This window comes from Gadus chalcogrammus, chromosome 12 (assembly GCF_026213295.1).
Source record: "Gadus chalcogrammus isolate NIFS_2021 chromosome 12, NIFS_Gcha_1.0, whole genome shotgun sequence".
Taxonomy (NCBI): Eukaryota; Metazoa; Chordata; class Actinopteri; order Gadiformes; family Gadidae; genus Gadus; species Gadus chalcogrammus.
In genome coordinates this window covers 26,704,402-26,718,221 of record NC_079423.1, presented here as the reverse complement: position 1 = coordinate 26,718,221, position 13,820 = coordinate 26,704,402, and the positions used below count along the sequence as shown (strand labels likewise).

The window sequence follows — 13,820 nt, the reverse complement described above, 5'->3', positions numbered from 1 at the left end:
GGGTCAATGTACCAGAGCCATGTATTTGTATTATTACATCGTACATACTTATACCTCAGGGCTGTACGGTAGGCAGAAGGTAAAGTGGCAAGCTTTAAAGTAGCTTCAAAGTAGCTTTTCCATTGATGTTTATTATAATTTGTAACAATGACAAACACAAAAATAGTACAACGTCCGCAAAAAATACATTTATAAAAAGCAAACATTTTGATTCAATATAGCATACAAATGGAGGCATTGAAAACATTATTCAAATATAATTATTGTTGGGGGTTTAAATCAAAAAGGTGAAAAATTATTGGTTTGAATCCCATTGTATGCGGTTTACATGCATGCAGTCCCTGAGCAAAGAAGAAAAAAATTGTCTAGATGTAAATATGGAATTTACAAATAAACACAATCTTAATGTCTACGTTGGATTGTGTGCGTAATCATGAATACACTCTGTCCATCATTGGATAGATCTCTTCTGCTTAATGTTGTTGTACAGCTCCTTCCGAAACGTCAACATCTCCTTGAGGTTCTTCAGCTGTAGCGCCTGATGCATGGACATGAGCTGGGTGGTGCTTGGTACGTTAAAGGTGGAGCCCTTCAGGACCGCCTGCAGCAGGTCCAAAGTCATGGAGAAAGAACTCTGCAGGTCAGAGCACACAGGGAACAGGCAGACATTCCATAAGCTACAATCCCCAGAGAACTTCAGGACTTCCTCACCCATCCCCCAATGGGAGAGACACTTCGTCAGGCTTAACCCCAGGAAGGTCAGCTCCTCCACGTGCGCCGGGGACTGCACGCTCCGCTTCAGGTCGTCATGGATACCGAAGCAAACAGTGACAAACCCGGGTCGGGCCGCCGGCTGGTGGGGGTTGGCCGTCACACACAGCGAGTGCATGAAGACCTCGGCGGGTACACAGAGGCCCTGGTCCACCCAGCAACCGCTGAGGATGGAGCCTGTTCCTACGGTTACCCTGGCCTCCAGTCTGCAGTACTCCAACACGGTCTTCCGGGCTACAGAACAACTGGGCTCCAGGGTACTGTGCATCACACAGGAGACGGCGGCGGAGACGGCGGCGGCGGCGCTCTCCGGAGGCCCGTCGGCCCCGGGACGGGCGCTGAAGGCCGAGGCGACCAGGCCCAGCTCAGCCCTCAGCGCCGGGTCATGGGTGAGGTGGAAGAGGTACTCGGCGGTGGAGCCGATGTGATAGAACTTGGAGTTGTTGAGGAGGATGACGTTCAGCGGAGTTCCACTGAGGCGACGGAAGATCTTCTGCCGCACCGCCACGAGGCTCTCCTCGCGCTTGTGGACGTTTGCGCCGTCGTGAGTGTACGCGTCGGTGGCTTCGGGGCCGAGGGCTTGGAGGAAGTCCCCGTAGGCGTCGACCTCGCACCTCAGCGGTGTGATGTCTTTTAGCAGGGAGAGAAGGAGCAGTGCAGTGGTGTAGCACACATAGTAAGTGCTGTCCGTGTAGACGAATTGATCGTCAGTCAAAGAAATACTATCTCCGCGCTTTTTACAAACGGCACCCGTGTCTTGCATTTTCGCGATGCTCGGCTTGTGCAGGAACTGAAGGCAGGAAACGTATTCCATTTCCTTGAGAGCATGTTTGTCATCGCTCCCCAACACAAACACCCCATGGGTGGTTCCGATGGAGAGCGAGGAAGGATGGGCCAGAGCAGTGAAGCCAGGCTTGTCGAACCGAACACTCTCGTCTTCAGAGATACTGTACATCTCTATGTCGTCCGCACACGTCACCAGAACGCCAGGGCGCATTTGCGAGGGGAAATCGACATACATGGCCAGCTTGAGTTCCAACATCTGGTAGAGAGGCTCACACAGAGGCAGGGCGGTGAAGATCTTCCCCAGAGCACTGGCATTTGGCAACCGCTGGCTGAACCCTCCTGGAACAAGAGGCAAGGTTTAAGAAAATAGCCACGGGTCATATTGGCAGAGATATCGAAATGGCAAATTTCACTGAGCAAATTGTAATTGTTTATTTTATGAGTTACAACCTGTACTTTGGAATACATTTGCATTGAATTTGAGATTGTGATTCAAGATCTGCTTTTCCTCTTTTATTTTTTAAGCACCTGAAGCATTACGTTTTGCCAATGACTAATTTTTTCCTTTTGATGACTTACAAAACGTACATTAGGCCTACGGGACAAAATATAAATATACTACCAACGCAATGTTGTGATACACATAATTAACAGTAATTAGCATTGATTTGACTTGGTTAATAAGCAATGTGACTGTAATAAACACTGCCTTAATTTAGCTTTCCAAACCTGCATGGATCAGGATAACCCTGAATTTGCCAAGTGCCTTCCCATAGATGCTGTCCAGCCGTTGCAATACATAAAGGGTTGAGCCTCCATTCCCTTGAAAGAAAAAACATATTAGTGGTATTCTTTGAAAGTGCACTACAGTACAAGGCGACAACGCGGAAGGTCGAGGACTCACCTATTTTGGCACCAGGTGGGTCTGAGAAAACTTTATACTCGACTCCTAGAGGAAGTTCTTTTCTGGCTATTTTGTCTTTGATCTGAAGTTCGTACGCGACTCTTTGGCTCTCATCGACAGCGGTCACAATCACCAGATCCCAAAAATCCCCAGGTTGTACCTCTTCACCTGTATACATAAAGCATGAAATATGCAGCTCATACCAGGCACCAGTTAACACTATTGTATTATTGTACTAGCCTTATGTCAATCTTACCACGCAAAGTATTGAATTTTCTTAGCTTTGCCCGCGTTGCATGCTGTAAATGTTTGCCCTGGTCATTCATGTTATTAAATTATATGAACGTGTTCAGCACATGGACATAATAAAGGAGGTTCAGCACTCCGGAAAATGCAGTTTCTCTCTATTACATTCGCGGGATAGCGCTCTACATCCGGGTGTGATCACGTGGTTCATTGTTGACGCTACATCTAGTATTGGGCGCACAGAATACATCAACTACACCCGAACGTTTTATAAACAAACTGTGTACAAGCTGATCTATCTACTCTTTATTTTATTGATATAAACCATCAGGTAGCTACATCTTACAGGCTTATTGGTATTGTTTAAAACATGTTTGTTGTTATCTATATGAATAGAAGTTTAGGTTTAATAATAATAAAACATGACAATGATACATTAATTGAGAACAAATCGTGAGCGTGTTTGTTTGAAAGTGTGTCAACGAAACTGAAAGGGAGTAGTTTGTGGTGTGGTGTCGCCATGGCAACACCAAATGCACACGCTCGATCACTCAGACGCTCAAGGTACAGAGTTTTTTGTTGATTTATTATTATCATTCAGAACATGGATGTTGTCCAGAAAGCGCTCCTGTCTTGCACTGAGTCCCTGGTACTTGGCCATGGGCACGGTTTCCAAAGCGAGGTCTCAGCTGCGGGTCCTCAGGACATTCTGATGGCCAGCCTGGGCCACTTGCTCCTGAAAGATGTGAAGGATTTGGGATTATTTCAATCACTTAGGATCTGCTCTTTGCCCGACAATTTTATTACAGCAATAGATGCTCTCGCAGAATGTGTACTTTTGGTGAAATTGGATCTCAATGGTAACCAGGTCAGTTCATTTAGCACTATTTCCCATAGGCCTTGCTATATTATCTAAAATATATTCTAATGTTTGTACTAGTGCTATAATCTCAGTCAAGACAATTTTGTACAGTCTCAAAGGGTTTGCATGCAACATGAAGCACCCCCTAAGCCGCTATTCAGTCTATAGACCACTCTCTCTGTTATGGCGTACCTCTATATTTGTAACAGTTATGATGGCTTATAAAAACACTTATTTTCCTCCCAGATTGTCCAACTACCAGATGCATTGTTTTGGGCAAAGCTGGGACAGCTGCAGCTTCTTAATCTCCATGACAACCACATGGAGACAATACAGAACACCAAGGGATTGGCTGGCTGCCCAAACCTCACTGGGCTGACCCTCTACGACACCCCATTCAGTCTGAAGGGGGACTACAGATGCACTGTGGTCTACAGCATGTGGTCACTGAGGGCCTTGGACCGCCACGTGATCTCAGACCAGGAGCTGGCCAGTCTCCACTTCCCCCCAAAGTTCAAAGCCTTCAGCCCAAACCTTTTAGTAAACCTTAGTAGTCCATCAGCGCCACTGGTTTGTCTTTGCCGTTCGTTAACGTATTATTTTAAATGCTAATATTGGAAATATTGAGAGCTGTGCCCTGATGAGTTACTAAGTAGGAGGAGTGCGTTTTTGAATTAATTGATGTGTTTTTACAAACAGGACCGATATCAGGGCGAAATTAAGTCAACTCACAAAATCCTTTCGGAGATTCACAGGATTCAGGCGACATATTGCCCCATTCTCATCATCCAACGTTGGATTAGAGGTCACTTGACAAGAAAAAGGCTTGGGTGAGGTTAGAAATTGTCTAAGCAATTGAATAAACGATTGTTGATGTTATCAAATCCATCTCCTCATTACTGTAGTACTGCCTGTTGAATATCCAGACTAGTCAAAGCAGTACCTCGGCCTAAACAGAGGAAAAGCCCCCATGCTACATTGGATTCCGCAGCTGAGCAAACCACTCAGCATAGCTGGGGCAGTGATTGTTTGGGAGAAGAGGAAATGCAGGTCTGTACTAGACAACAAAGTAAATAAATGTCTGCGTATTTATAACAGCCTGATCTGCCCAATACTGTTCTCCTTATGTTTACCACGAAGAGGCAGTGAGTCAAATGTTTTACTGAAAGGACCTTTTACAGTTAAGAGGAAGCCCACTTTGTTGCCATGAATGAGTTGAATTTAATTTGAATTGGATGAAAATATTTTTCTAATGATCTTTATGTCCATTGACACTATTAAGCTATTCCAATGTATTATATTATGGTATGTTCTAATAGTTTAATAATGGCAAAGGCAAAAGTATGTATGAGATAATTTGCAGCTAAAATGGCATTGTGTTTCAGAGGCTCAATAATCACAGTGTGAAACCCAGAAGAATAACTTTGAACTTGAGTAAACTTCTACAAGGCACTCTAGAGGTAACTACGTCTAATGTTCCACAGTTCAAAGGATAGTACGTCATTAGCCTTGTCCATTGTTGATCATTTACTCCTATCCAGGACATATTTCATTGGCTGACGGTAGCTACTATGTTTTCCAACAGGTTTCACAAATAGAATTACCAGTGGAGGCCAAGAAGAAAAATAACCCTCTGCCAAACACAACGGAAAACCGAAGAAATGAACCTTCTGGAAGCCCTGAAGCTGCCCGAGGTGACACGTTTAAGTAGTACACCATCGAGAGAGGTTTTCAACTTCAACCAGGTTCACTCAATTCTCAATTCTCTTTGTGTTGACTCGGCAGGAAGAAAACCTAAAGAGGTTCCCAAGGTGTTGTCGTTTCCTATGCACTGCTGCAAGGTCGCGTTGCTCAACGTCGTCCACCCTCCCAGAGACGTGCCCCCCGTCCGGCACCGGGAGAGCCAAGACCCCCGCCGCGCTGTTCAGAACGTCCACTCCCGGCGAGAGAACAAATCCAGAACCTCCATACAACACGTTGGCTTCTGCACGGGCGTACACATGGACGCCAGTGAGAAAAGATGGATGTTCTGCCCTCAGGGAGTTCTCAACAAGGTTGAGAAAGATTGTGGAAAACGACTGGAGACCAGAGCTGAGATCATGAAGCTTAAGACAGAGCAGGTGACCCGGTCCTTAGAGTGGAGGCAAGGCGCCAAAACCGCACGCCAAAGCTTCATAGAGAGCAAACGGATGGAGGCGGTGGGGAAGGGGAGGCGGGAACGGGCTCTGATGGAGGCCGCCGTTCAGCAGAAGAGGGTCAGCCTGGACAGGGAGGTGGAGGACGCAAGGCTGAGGCACTTCGCCTTCCTTGAGGAGAAGAAGAGAGCGGCCTTAGAGCGGGAGATGGAGAGGGAGTTCAGCTGGCGGCTTGCCTCGGTGTCCAAGATCATGGACAAATACAGCGCCCAGCAGAAAGCACTCGCCCTCAGACAAGCAACGAGCAAGAGCGTAGTCAGGTCCAGGGTGAAACCAGGGTTCCCGAAACCTCAACAGATACCTGTCCAGGTACTCCCAGAAGATGCACCATGAGAACCGTCAGTTTGGCATGTGTGTGAGTGGATTACCATGCAGGTCAACAAGAACAATGAAAGCTATTACGCAATAAAATCATTATTTTCTTACTTTAATAAGTTAATGTAGTTTTTGACACATTGACTTTTGTTGTCAAGACTCAAATATGACCTTAATTAGGCATATTACTATTTTGAACCACTTGAGTGCTATTATCCAAAGCTAGTAAAGGTTAATTAAAATTGCAGGATAATAAGGAGCAGGTAGGGCTAAGGCCTCTAGCTCAGGGATGCCTACAGGTAGACTGCAGGTCTTGGGTATCAAACCCAGTAGCGGTTCTGTTCTGCGAGCGGGGCTCGAGTAGAGGTTCTGCAATTAACGTTCCTGGAATTCAACTAGACTGTTCCTCTATCCTGCAGGAACACATCTGTTACCACTGCTACCAGCCCATCAAACGCCTTTTGTTGCAGATATTTTTGAGTAGAAAAATGCAATGCACTGCTATGAATGTAAAGGGAATTCAAGAAAGAAAAGATAATAAGTTAACGTCCATACACTTTATTAGAATGATGGCATTTGCCTTTCCCATTGATTGTTCTCGCAAATATAAAGATCTAAGATTGCACACAGTGATCACAATGATTTACATGGACACCTAAACACATTGATCAGATAGGTTCAAACATTAGTCGAGGTAGAAAAACAGTTGGTTAAAGAATACTTTTAGTTCACACCTATAAACTCGAGTAAATGTAACGCAATGCTAATGTAATGAGGCCACATGCCAATCTGAAAGTCATGAATTTTGTTTATATTACTCTTCGTACACTAGGCATAATTACTGATATACTACCAACATATTGTGTAACGATTTGTGGATTAATATTGCACATCATGGAAGTTTGGTTCTAATAAAAACATAAGAAGCTTTGAGTCCAAAAGGACTCAAAGCTACTGCTTTGAGTACAAAAGCTATTGCTTCACAACAATAAGCTTTTGGAGGCAATAGCACATTCTGTTCTCGCCTGCATTTGTACAGCATTATAGGGGTAATTTCAACAATGAAACAAGCCCTTCAGATCATTGACTAAGGCCCCCGTCACACGGATTCGCCGGCTCCGTCCGAAACGCACAAGACTTATGCGGTTTCACCAAAAAATCTGCTCTGTGTGGACAGGGCCTAAATAGAGTTGGCCTGCTGTGTTAAAACCCATCATCGCCCTTTGTAAGATCTCAAGCTTAGTGCAAGATTGGAAGGTTAAAAGGTCACATTAGATCATCTATGTTCCCAAAGTACGGTACGGACACCCGACATTAACCCCCCTTCCTTATAAGGCAGCGTTTCCTACTTAAAAGGAGAGAGAGGGAGAGAGGGAGCGAGGGAGCGAGAGAGCGACAGAAGAAAAGGTTTTCGACCAGCAGCATTTTCTTCTATGGCGCAGCAGGAGGAGGCGGTGGAGCTCCTAGGCAGGTCTTGTTCGCTTTCAGGAAGTCACTGCAGGCCGAGAAGATGCAGTAGTAGCTGGAGGAAAGCCCAACAATGTCTCTGGAGATGTAGGGGAGGACCCCAGGGGTGGCCTGGTTGTAGTAGGTGATCTGGAACCAAACCAACCACACAGGGAAATAATGGTTAAAGCTAGTTTTCTCTATTGGATACAACTTTACATTTACATTCTAAAGACTACTTCCTCTACGGCTAGAAATATATATATATGACATTGTTTATTTTTTCAAATGTACCAACAAAGGAATTGTTTGGTCCACAAAAGAAGACATTTTTCTGATCTGTGTAAGACAACAGCAGTTCTACGATGTGGGTCGGGTGGACTCGTGGCAAGCAATGTGGAAAAGAGTAGGAATCAGGCATAATAATAGAAAGTCGCCTCGTCATTTGGCCCACCTTGGTGACTGAACTGGACTCTTCCCAGATACAGAAGCCAGCACAGAGCACCTCTCCCCTGGTGTAGTCGTCAGTGGGGGGATGGGTGGGCAGGGTGACTGAGCGCACGGCAATGAGATATGGGTCCCTATGTTGGGAGGCAAAATGACAGCACTGCATCAGGAATGTATTTATAGCGCACTCTTCAAAAAAGGGACACGTATAAAAGAATAAGGTGTAAAAGTGGATGAATAAAAGGCAAAAACATGGCTACAATAACACATCAACAATAAACAATAAATTCTCGAAATATCTATGCTTGTAGCAAGACAGGTTAAAAGCAAGTCGGGAATACCTGGCGTCGCATGGCTGCCTCCTTGAGGCCAACATGATGAAATCTTGACCTTTTCCCCCTTTAGTGATCGACGGCGAGGCCACACGATAAATAGTATCTTCCTCATCTGCTTGGAGGACCACCTCACACTTCCTGTTGTCAACATAGTGAGATGTGTAACGATGCATGGGGAGCTTTACAGTGAATTTAACAGTTTTGTGTCATCACTAATGTATTTCGATTTATTCACCGTTTTGTGTTTACCAAAGCCACGTAGTGTCAGGTCGATAATATTATGACATTCCCTGGATGTTATATAATAACACTCATATTCACTGTCATAATATATTATAAATTTAGTTTGAAGTTTAAACAATTCAAGCATTATTTTAACTGTTATTTTGAATTGTCGTGGGACACTTAAATATTTACAAAACCTTGCTGTGACAGACTCACTCATAGTGCCTGTCCCACTCCATCCTCTTCCTCAGATCCGACAGCAGGTGGAAGGTCTGATCTGCTGGGATGTTGACCTTCATCTCCACCTTAAAACACAGCACCTGGTTCTCTTCCAAAGTGTACAGACTGACCTGGAACATCACAACATGAGCATTAGAACGTAAACCACTGGTGCTGACAGACACTTGCCAACACTGGTGGCTCTGATGATAAAATCAAAACCACAAACATTCCATAAGATGGAAGATTGATCAGGGATAAATAGTTTGTTGGCCATGACCCTTTACAACCAAGTATTCGTTTAAGACAATGATCTAATCAAGTCACAGAGGTATGTTGATCATTGTCATGGGGACAGAGGTGGGCGTGTCACCTCCCTGTCCCTATCAGCTCAGTGTCACACGTCACTGACCTTATTCTTCTCTGAGGTCAACACCCAGTTTGTTTTTGCGACCATTATCTTCAGCGCCGATACGTTGTTTAAGCTCAGGTACATCTGGGGCGCGAAGAAACCACGATTTTAATGAAAGCTCAATTGTTTTACATGCAAAATAGCAAAATGTTACAGAGCTTGCGTTAGCAACGTGAAATGGCAATACCTGGTTACTTTGGTCCCAGGGAACGGATAAGGGCACTTGTGTCTGCTTGGAGGTGATTATGTATTTCCTTTAACAAAACAAAAAAAAGGAAACGGTTAAAACTACATTAAAAGAAAATAGAGGAACTAACCCATATGATCATGAGCGTTCAAATGACTCATCTCACGTGAGGAGATAGTAACACGTGAAGTTACCTATCCAAGCGAATCTTCTTTCTTGCCAATGCCTCTTGGTAGCGCCTTTTCCCATCCTGTAAGAGGTTTACGAAGAATTGGAGTTGTAATCCAGAATTCACTGAACGATAACAACTGTTGATGTCGTTGCCATGTCTGTAAAGTGTTACGAATGTCAAGTTTTCTAAATAATTTATTGCATTGAAAAATGGCTAGAAATAGTGGCTACTTTCCCAACTCACCACAGGTTCAGGTCTTATCCGTGGCAACATACAAGGTTTCCTATCGCCATCCAGCACCTCAAAGGTCATAAAAGCGCTGTTTATATGACGGAGAGGTTCTCCACCTTTATAGGCCTCTGCACACACCCCCACCTCCATACTAGGTGGATGCGAATAGGTACAAGACAGGCACATACATCCAGGTTTAACATCGAAACAATGGGCTAGGATCAATTCAGATATTATATAACGTTGATGCGTTATGTGCATCCAGTGGTTTGTTTGTTCGTTTTCATTGTTGTAGCACATTGTTGTGTACTCACCTGGTCTTGAAGGAGTTATTGACGATCGCTTTCAGAACCAAACGGTCGCCGATGTGAGAAGGACCACGGAAATGAAACATGTCTATGGACCTCAACGTTGGGTGAGCGTTGCAGAGCCGGCTGGAGGAACACAGAGGCAGAACGGCAGTAAGAACTTGAACTCACTCTTTTGTTTCCCCGTACCTCGGTGTTCCAGTAGTGCAGACGGTGCTCGGCGCCCACCCACCTGGCAGCGATGGTAGCCACGTTCTCCATCCAGGCCATGATCTGGCCCCCGAAGGTGCTGACTTGGTGGTTGGCGTGGGGGGGTAACACCAGCTCCACACTCTCCACTCGCGTCTTCTCCGCTGGAATGGCGTCCTTGTGCTCCTGGCATTCTCCTGCTTGGAGGGAGGGAGGGAGGGAGGGAGGGAGGGAGGGAGGGAGGGCGGGGGAAGAAAGAGAGAAAGAGAGAATCCACCGTGATTGAGTGAGGGAGAGCGGTACTGGCACACAGTGCGGTGCAGCACTGTGAGAGCTGGCGTCTGCACTGCGGTGCTTCTGGCGGCGTTACCTAGCTGCGCCGCGCAGTTACTCAGCAGGTCCGTAATGGTCTCGACGTGGATCAGCCTCATCCGCCGCCGCTCGGCGGCCAGGCTGTACTCCACCTGCTCCAGCTGGGTGTGAGGGATCACCTGCTTCAACTGCACCTGTGGGTGTGCACACACATGCACGTGCACAGAAGCAAGCCAAGCACATGGGCGCACACACACACAGACAGACACAGACACACACACACACACACACATACATACACACACACATACAGACAGCCACACGTGTCAAGCGAGAGCGGAAAATAATAGAGACGTTTAATGCCTGAAACTAGACTGAGGAGCGGGTAAAAGCGTCTGTCTTTTGTGCCGGTTACTTTGCTCTCTCACCTTTCCCGTCTCTGTGCGCCTGGCAACAAACGAGGCGAAGGCGTGACAGACCTTCCACTCTTTACCAATGTAGAGGTCCTCACAAGTCACCAAAATACCCACCTGGAACAAGGGGGGGGGGGGGGGGGATATTCGTTAAGTTGAGTGTGACCGTTACAGCACCGACTACAATTTACACAGAAAATAGAATGGAGGACAATCTAAGGTTTAAGGGAAAAAAATAAGTTGTGTGTACCCACCTCCATGCTGGATGTGAAAGCTCTATTCACCTTTGCGATAATACTAACCACCTGTCCCACCCTGTAGAGGTGACAGGGGCATACAGTATCTATTTAGTGTAAACATTGTGCAACAATGACAGTATCAATAGTGGCGGAAGCCCTTGCGGCTGGGACAAAATGAGGTCAGAAGTCGTTCTGGTAATTGTCCTTGGCCTGTGTTTTTAAGTACTTTTTTTTATCATCTCTTTCCTACCTCCGCATTAACAACATAAAGATGATTGAGAACCTATGACCAATCGGATGTGATGTCAGAGTAATCTTTACCCTATCGTATGTTCGAAGTGGATGTGAGGTCAGCCTGGTCTTACCCTATCGTATGTTCGAAGTGGATGTCGTCCACAGACGCAGTGATGCATGAGCAGCCCGCATGTCTCTCGGCTGGAGAGATTAAAAAAATAAAATAAAATGAATGCCTGATTAAAACATCCCCTGATCTCAAGGAGTCATTCTGGGTCGAAACCCAACAGTGCCTCACATGTAAATACTGCAAATCAATCCCTCCATGACCAGTCAGCGATACAACGACGCAGCCAAGCATGCAATGCTGAACAAGTGCTTGTTTGTAAATAATGCCAAAGAAGTAAGTGCATCGGTCTAATGAATTCCCAGTCAACCTTAGGACAATGAGTGGTAGCGCGAGTTCTCGTGTGTATGATACCAGCTTACCAGAAAGGCAGGCAGTGGAATCCATCCATTTCAGCAGCTGTCCAACGCTCAGTTTCCCGCAGTGGTTGGCGTGGCAGGGAAGCACAATCTGACTCATTTTGACCTCTGTGGGGTTTCTGTACACCTCCCCGCTCTCCAGAATGAAGAGGGCGTCCTTTAGGGAGCCCACTCCCAGCTCGGGTGATTCCATCACTGTTATCTAGAAAGATAGCTTTGAAGTTAAACAGGGAACTCAGCCGTAGCTGCAAGGTAGTTTGAAGACGTGGTTGAAGGGCGCTGGTTGATAATTGCTAGTGTATTAATATCTGATTGATAAGTTTATATTTCAGCCAAAGACCTAGTTGAAACAATAGATATTGTTATGCAAGAATCAGGGGATTAAATTACATTATTTGACCAGAGTCTTAACTGAAAAGGTTCACAACATACATCGGCTGTCCATGTCAGAGGAGAAATAATCAATCACTGAAAATAAAGTTGCAAAATACCAACTAAAAAGCGTTTTGTAATTGCGTTTAGCATTTGTATTCTGAAAAAGAGTTAACAAGTATCCAGTTCATATTAGGCGGTCCCATTGCGGAACACAATAAGGGCTTTTGTATTTTGTCCTTTACATAATCAACAGATCACATTGAATGAACTTCAATGAAATAGTTCCCCAAATCGCTCTAAATCTGTCAGGACACAACGTACAAGGCATACTTGATCATGTAATATACTTTTATTAAAACTCTTCAAATGATATCGGAAAAAATAAATTTAAAAGTTCTAAAACCACGTACAAATCTGCCTTCATAAAATTATTAGCACAAGGCCATGTAAAAAAATAATATAAGTGGAGTAGTAGCAATTTTGAGTGTAGTAGTAGTCGTTCATTTCCACTTGAGAGGCACATGCTATTGGTCATCAGGCTGTCAAACTTCATGACATTACTCACATAGCTTTAGTGACCTCTACTCTTACAACATTGAAACTGCGATACGAGGGTGGAAACATAACTAACTGTACGTGCACAAACATATCAAATAGACGTCCAGTCACAACTGGCAAATCACTTAGATACCCTACAATTTTTGTTTTCTTAGGATATAGGCTTAAACTTGCCAACGTACACATACGACAAAGATATTTTGGGAAAAAACACTCACCCTTTTGTTGCAACTGCTATACAAATGCTGTAGTAAGGTGCGAGGCTAGGCAGCACACAACACACAATCGGGCCGAGGAAAATAACTGTACCCCATACCGTGGTGTCTTTCGTTTACCCCATTCCACAAGCCCTTTTCCCTCTGTCGTAGCACAGCGGCGGTTTACTGCCCGCTGGAGGCGACTGCTTTGGCCAGTTTGTTAAGGTAGACTCGGGAATAACTTGGTACGCTTGGTTCAAACGGATAACGCACATCTTTGAATTCCCCCTTAAGTTTACCTCTCGCCTACAGGCTTCAGAGCACCGACTGAAAAAAAGAAGAAAAACTAGACTATAAATAAATGGCGTTGTCGCCCAGTTTGCAGATGAGTTTGCATCCTATTTGCTTAGTTTATGATTTTTAGGTACGGGCACACTAAGGAACCTAACCCTTACCTAGAAAAAGCAAGAGAAAGCTATATTAAAAGTGTCATTAATGGTTTGATGAAAATATAATCTATATTTAAAATGTTATTTATTGTATGTTAAATAACTGTATGTTGATGAATTTAATATCCTTATACAATGCATCAGTCTATTAACATTTCGGCAGAATTGATTTCATTCCAATCAAAAAATTATGAGGAGGATTGTATGTTTGCTTCATTGCTTTAGTTTTAATTTCTCCCCCAAAAATATGACAAGCTCTACTCAGTCTCTAAGCCATGATCAGGTAGAAGGTTTAGAATATTTTCTT

The 13,820-nt window shown here is 44.7% G+C and overlaps 3 protein-coding genes across 5 annotated transcripts; 1 reads left to right on the top strand and 2 right to left on the bottom strand.

Moving 5' to 3' along the window:
- Nucleotides 1-101: 101 nt before the first annotated feature.
- fpgt (fucose-1-phosphate guanylyltransferase) lies at nucleotides 102-2,898 on the bottom strand. Its single transcript, XM_056603959.1, has 4 exons — nucleotides 2,718-2,898; nucleotides 2,462-2,629; nucleotides 2,287-2,379; nucleotides 102-1,896 (listed from the first exon to the last, which is right to left on the bottom strand). Exons 1-4 carry the CDS (start codon nucleotides 2,785-2,787, stop codon nucleotides 452-454), a joined length of 1,776 nt encoding a protein of 591 aa, XP_056459934.1. The 5' UTR covers nucleotides 2,788-2,898; the 3' UTR covers nucleotides 102-451.
- Nucleotides 2,899-3,311: 413 nt separating this feature from the next.
- On the top strand, nucleotides 3,312-6,128 carry lrriq3 (leucine rich repeats and IQ motif containing 3). The gene is made up of 5 exons (XM_056603278.1): nucleotides 3,312-3,575; nucleotides 3,816-4,139; nucleotides 4,269-4,399; nucleotides 4,496-4,638; nucleotides 5,355-6,128. Exons 1-5 carry the CDS (start codon nucleotides 3,312-3,314, stop codon nucleotides 6,095-6,097), a joined length of 1,605 nt encoding a protein of 534 aa, XP_056459253.1. The 3' UTR covers nucleotides 6,098-6,128.
- On the bottom strand, nucleotides 6,114-13,272 carry acot11b (acyl-CoA thioesterase 11b). 3 transcript variants are annotated; one of them, XM_056604225.1, is made up of 16 exons: nucleotides 13,086-13,272; nucleotides 11,938-12,136; nucleotides 11,580-11,649; nucleotides 11,230-11,290; nucleotides 10,991-11,092; nucleotides 10,621-10,756; nucleotides 10,294-10,450; nucleotides 10,068-10,187; nucleotides 9,766-9,904; nucleotides 9,545-9,600; nucleotides 9,351-9,417; nucleotides 9,164-9,247; nucleotides 8,749-8,882; nucleotides 8,314-8,445; nucleotides 7,980-8,106; nucleotides 6,115-7,675 (listed from the first exon to the last, which is right to left on the bottom strand). In XM_056604225.1, the coding sequence occupies exons 2-16, from the start codon at nucleotides 12,125-12,127 to the stop codon at nucleotides 7,511-7,513; spliced, it is 1,740 nt and encodes a 579-aa protein (XP_056460200.1). In that variant the 5' UTR covers nucleotides 12,128-12,136; nucleotides 13,086-13,272; the 3' UTR covers nucleotides 6,115-7,510. The 3 variants fall into 3 exon arrangements, with proteins under 3 accessions (XP_056460202.1, XP_056460200.1, XP_056460201.1); XM_056604226.1 differs by having other exon boundaries at nucleotides 6,116-7,675; nucleotides 10,294-10,447; nucleotides 13,086-13,270; XM_056604227.1 differs by lacking the exon at nucleotides 13,086-13,272 and having other exon boundaries at nucleotides 6,114-7,675; nucleotides 11,536-11,649; nucleotides 11,938-11,967.
- Between the last annotated feature and the right edge of the window lie 548 nt (nucleotides 13,273-13,820).

Excerpts from the sequence above, each read along its gene's own strand:
- lrriq3 (XM_056603278.1), top strand. The coding sequence starts at position 3,312 with ATGGATGTTGTCCAGAAAGCGCTCCTGTCTTGCACTGAGTCCCTGGTA. Across the intron at positions 4,140-4,268 it reads GTAGTCCATCAGCGCCACTG|GACCGATATCAGGGCGAAAT; the intron begins GTTTGTCTTTGC and ends TTTTACAAACAG. Across the intron at positions 4,639-5,354 it reads GGTCTGTACTAGACAACAAA|GAAGAAAACCTAAAGAGGTT; the intron begins GTAAATAAATGT and ends TTGACTCGGCAG.
- fpgt (XM_056603959.1), bottom strand. The coding sequence starts at position 2,787 with ATGAATGACCAGGGCAAACATTTACAGCATGCAACGCGGGCAAAGCTA. Across the intron at positions 2,630-2,717 it reads AAAATTCAATACTTTGCGTG|GTGAAGAGGTACAACCTGGG; the intron begins GTAAGATTGACA and ends TTATGTATACAG. Across the intron at positions 1,897-2,286 it reads GGTTATCCTGATCCATGCAG|GAGGGTTCAGCCAGCGGTTG; the intron begins GTTTGGAAAGCT and ends CTCTTGTTCCAG.
- acot11b (XM_056604225.1), bottom strand. The coding sequence starts at position 12,127 with ATGGAATCACCCGAGCTGGGAGTGGGCTCCCTAAAGGACGCCCTCTTC. Across the intron at positions 9,248-9,350 it reads CCTGGGACCAAAGTAACCAG|ATGTACCTGAGCTTAAACAA; the intron begins GTATTGCCATTT and ends TTCGCGCCCCAG. Across the intron at positions 8,107-8,313 it reads AGGCAGCCATGCGACGCCAG|GGACCCATATCTCATTGCCG; the intron begins GTATTCCCGACT and ends CTCCCAACATAG.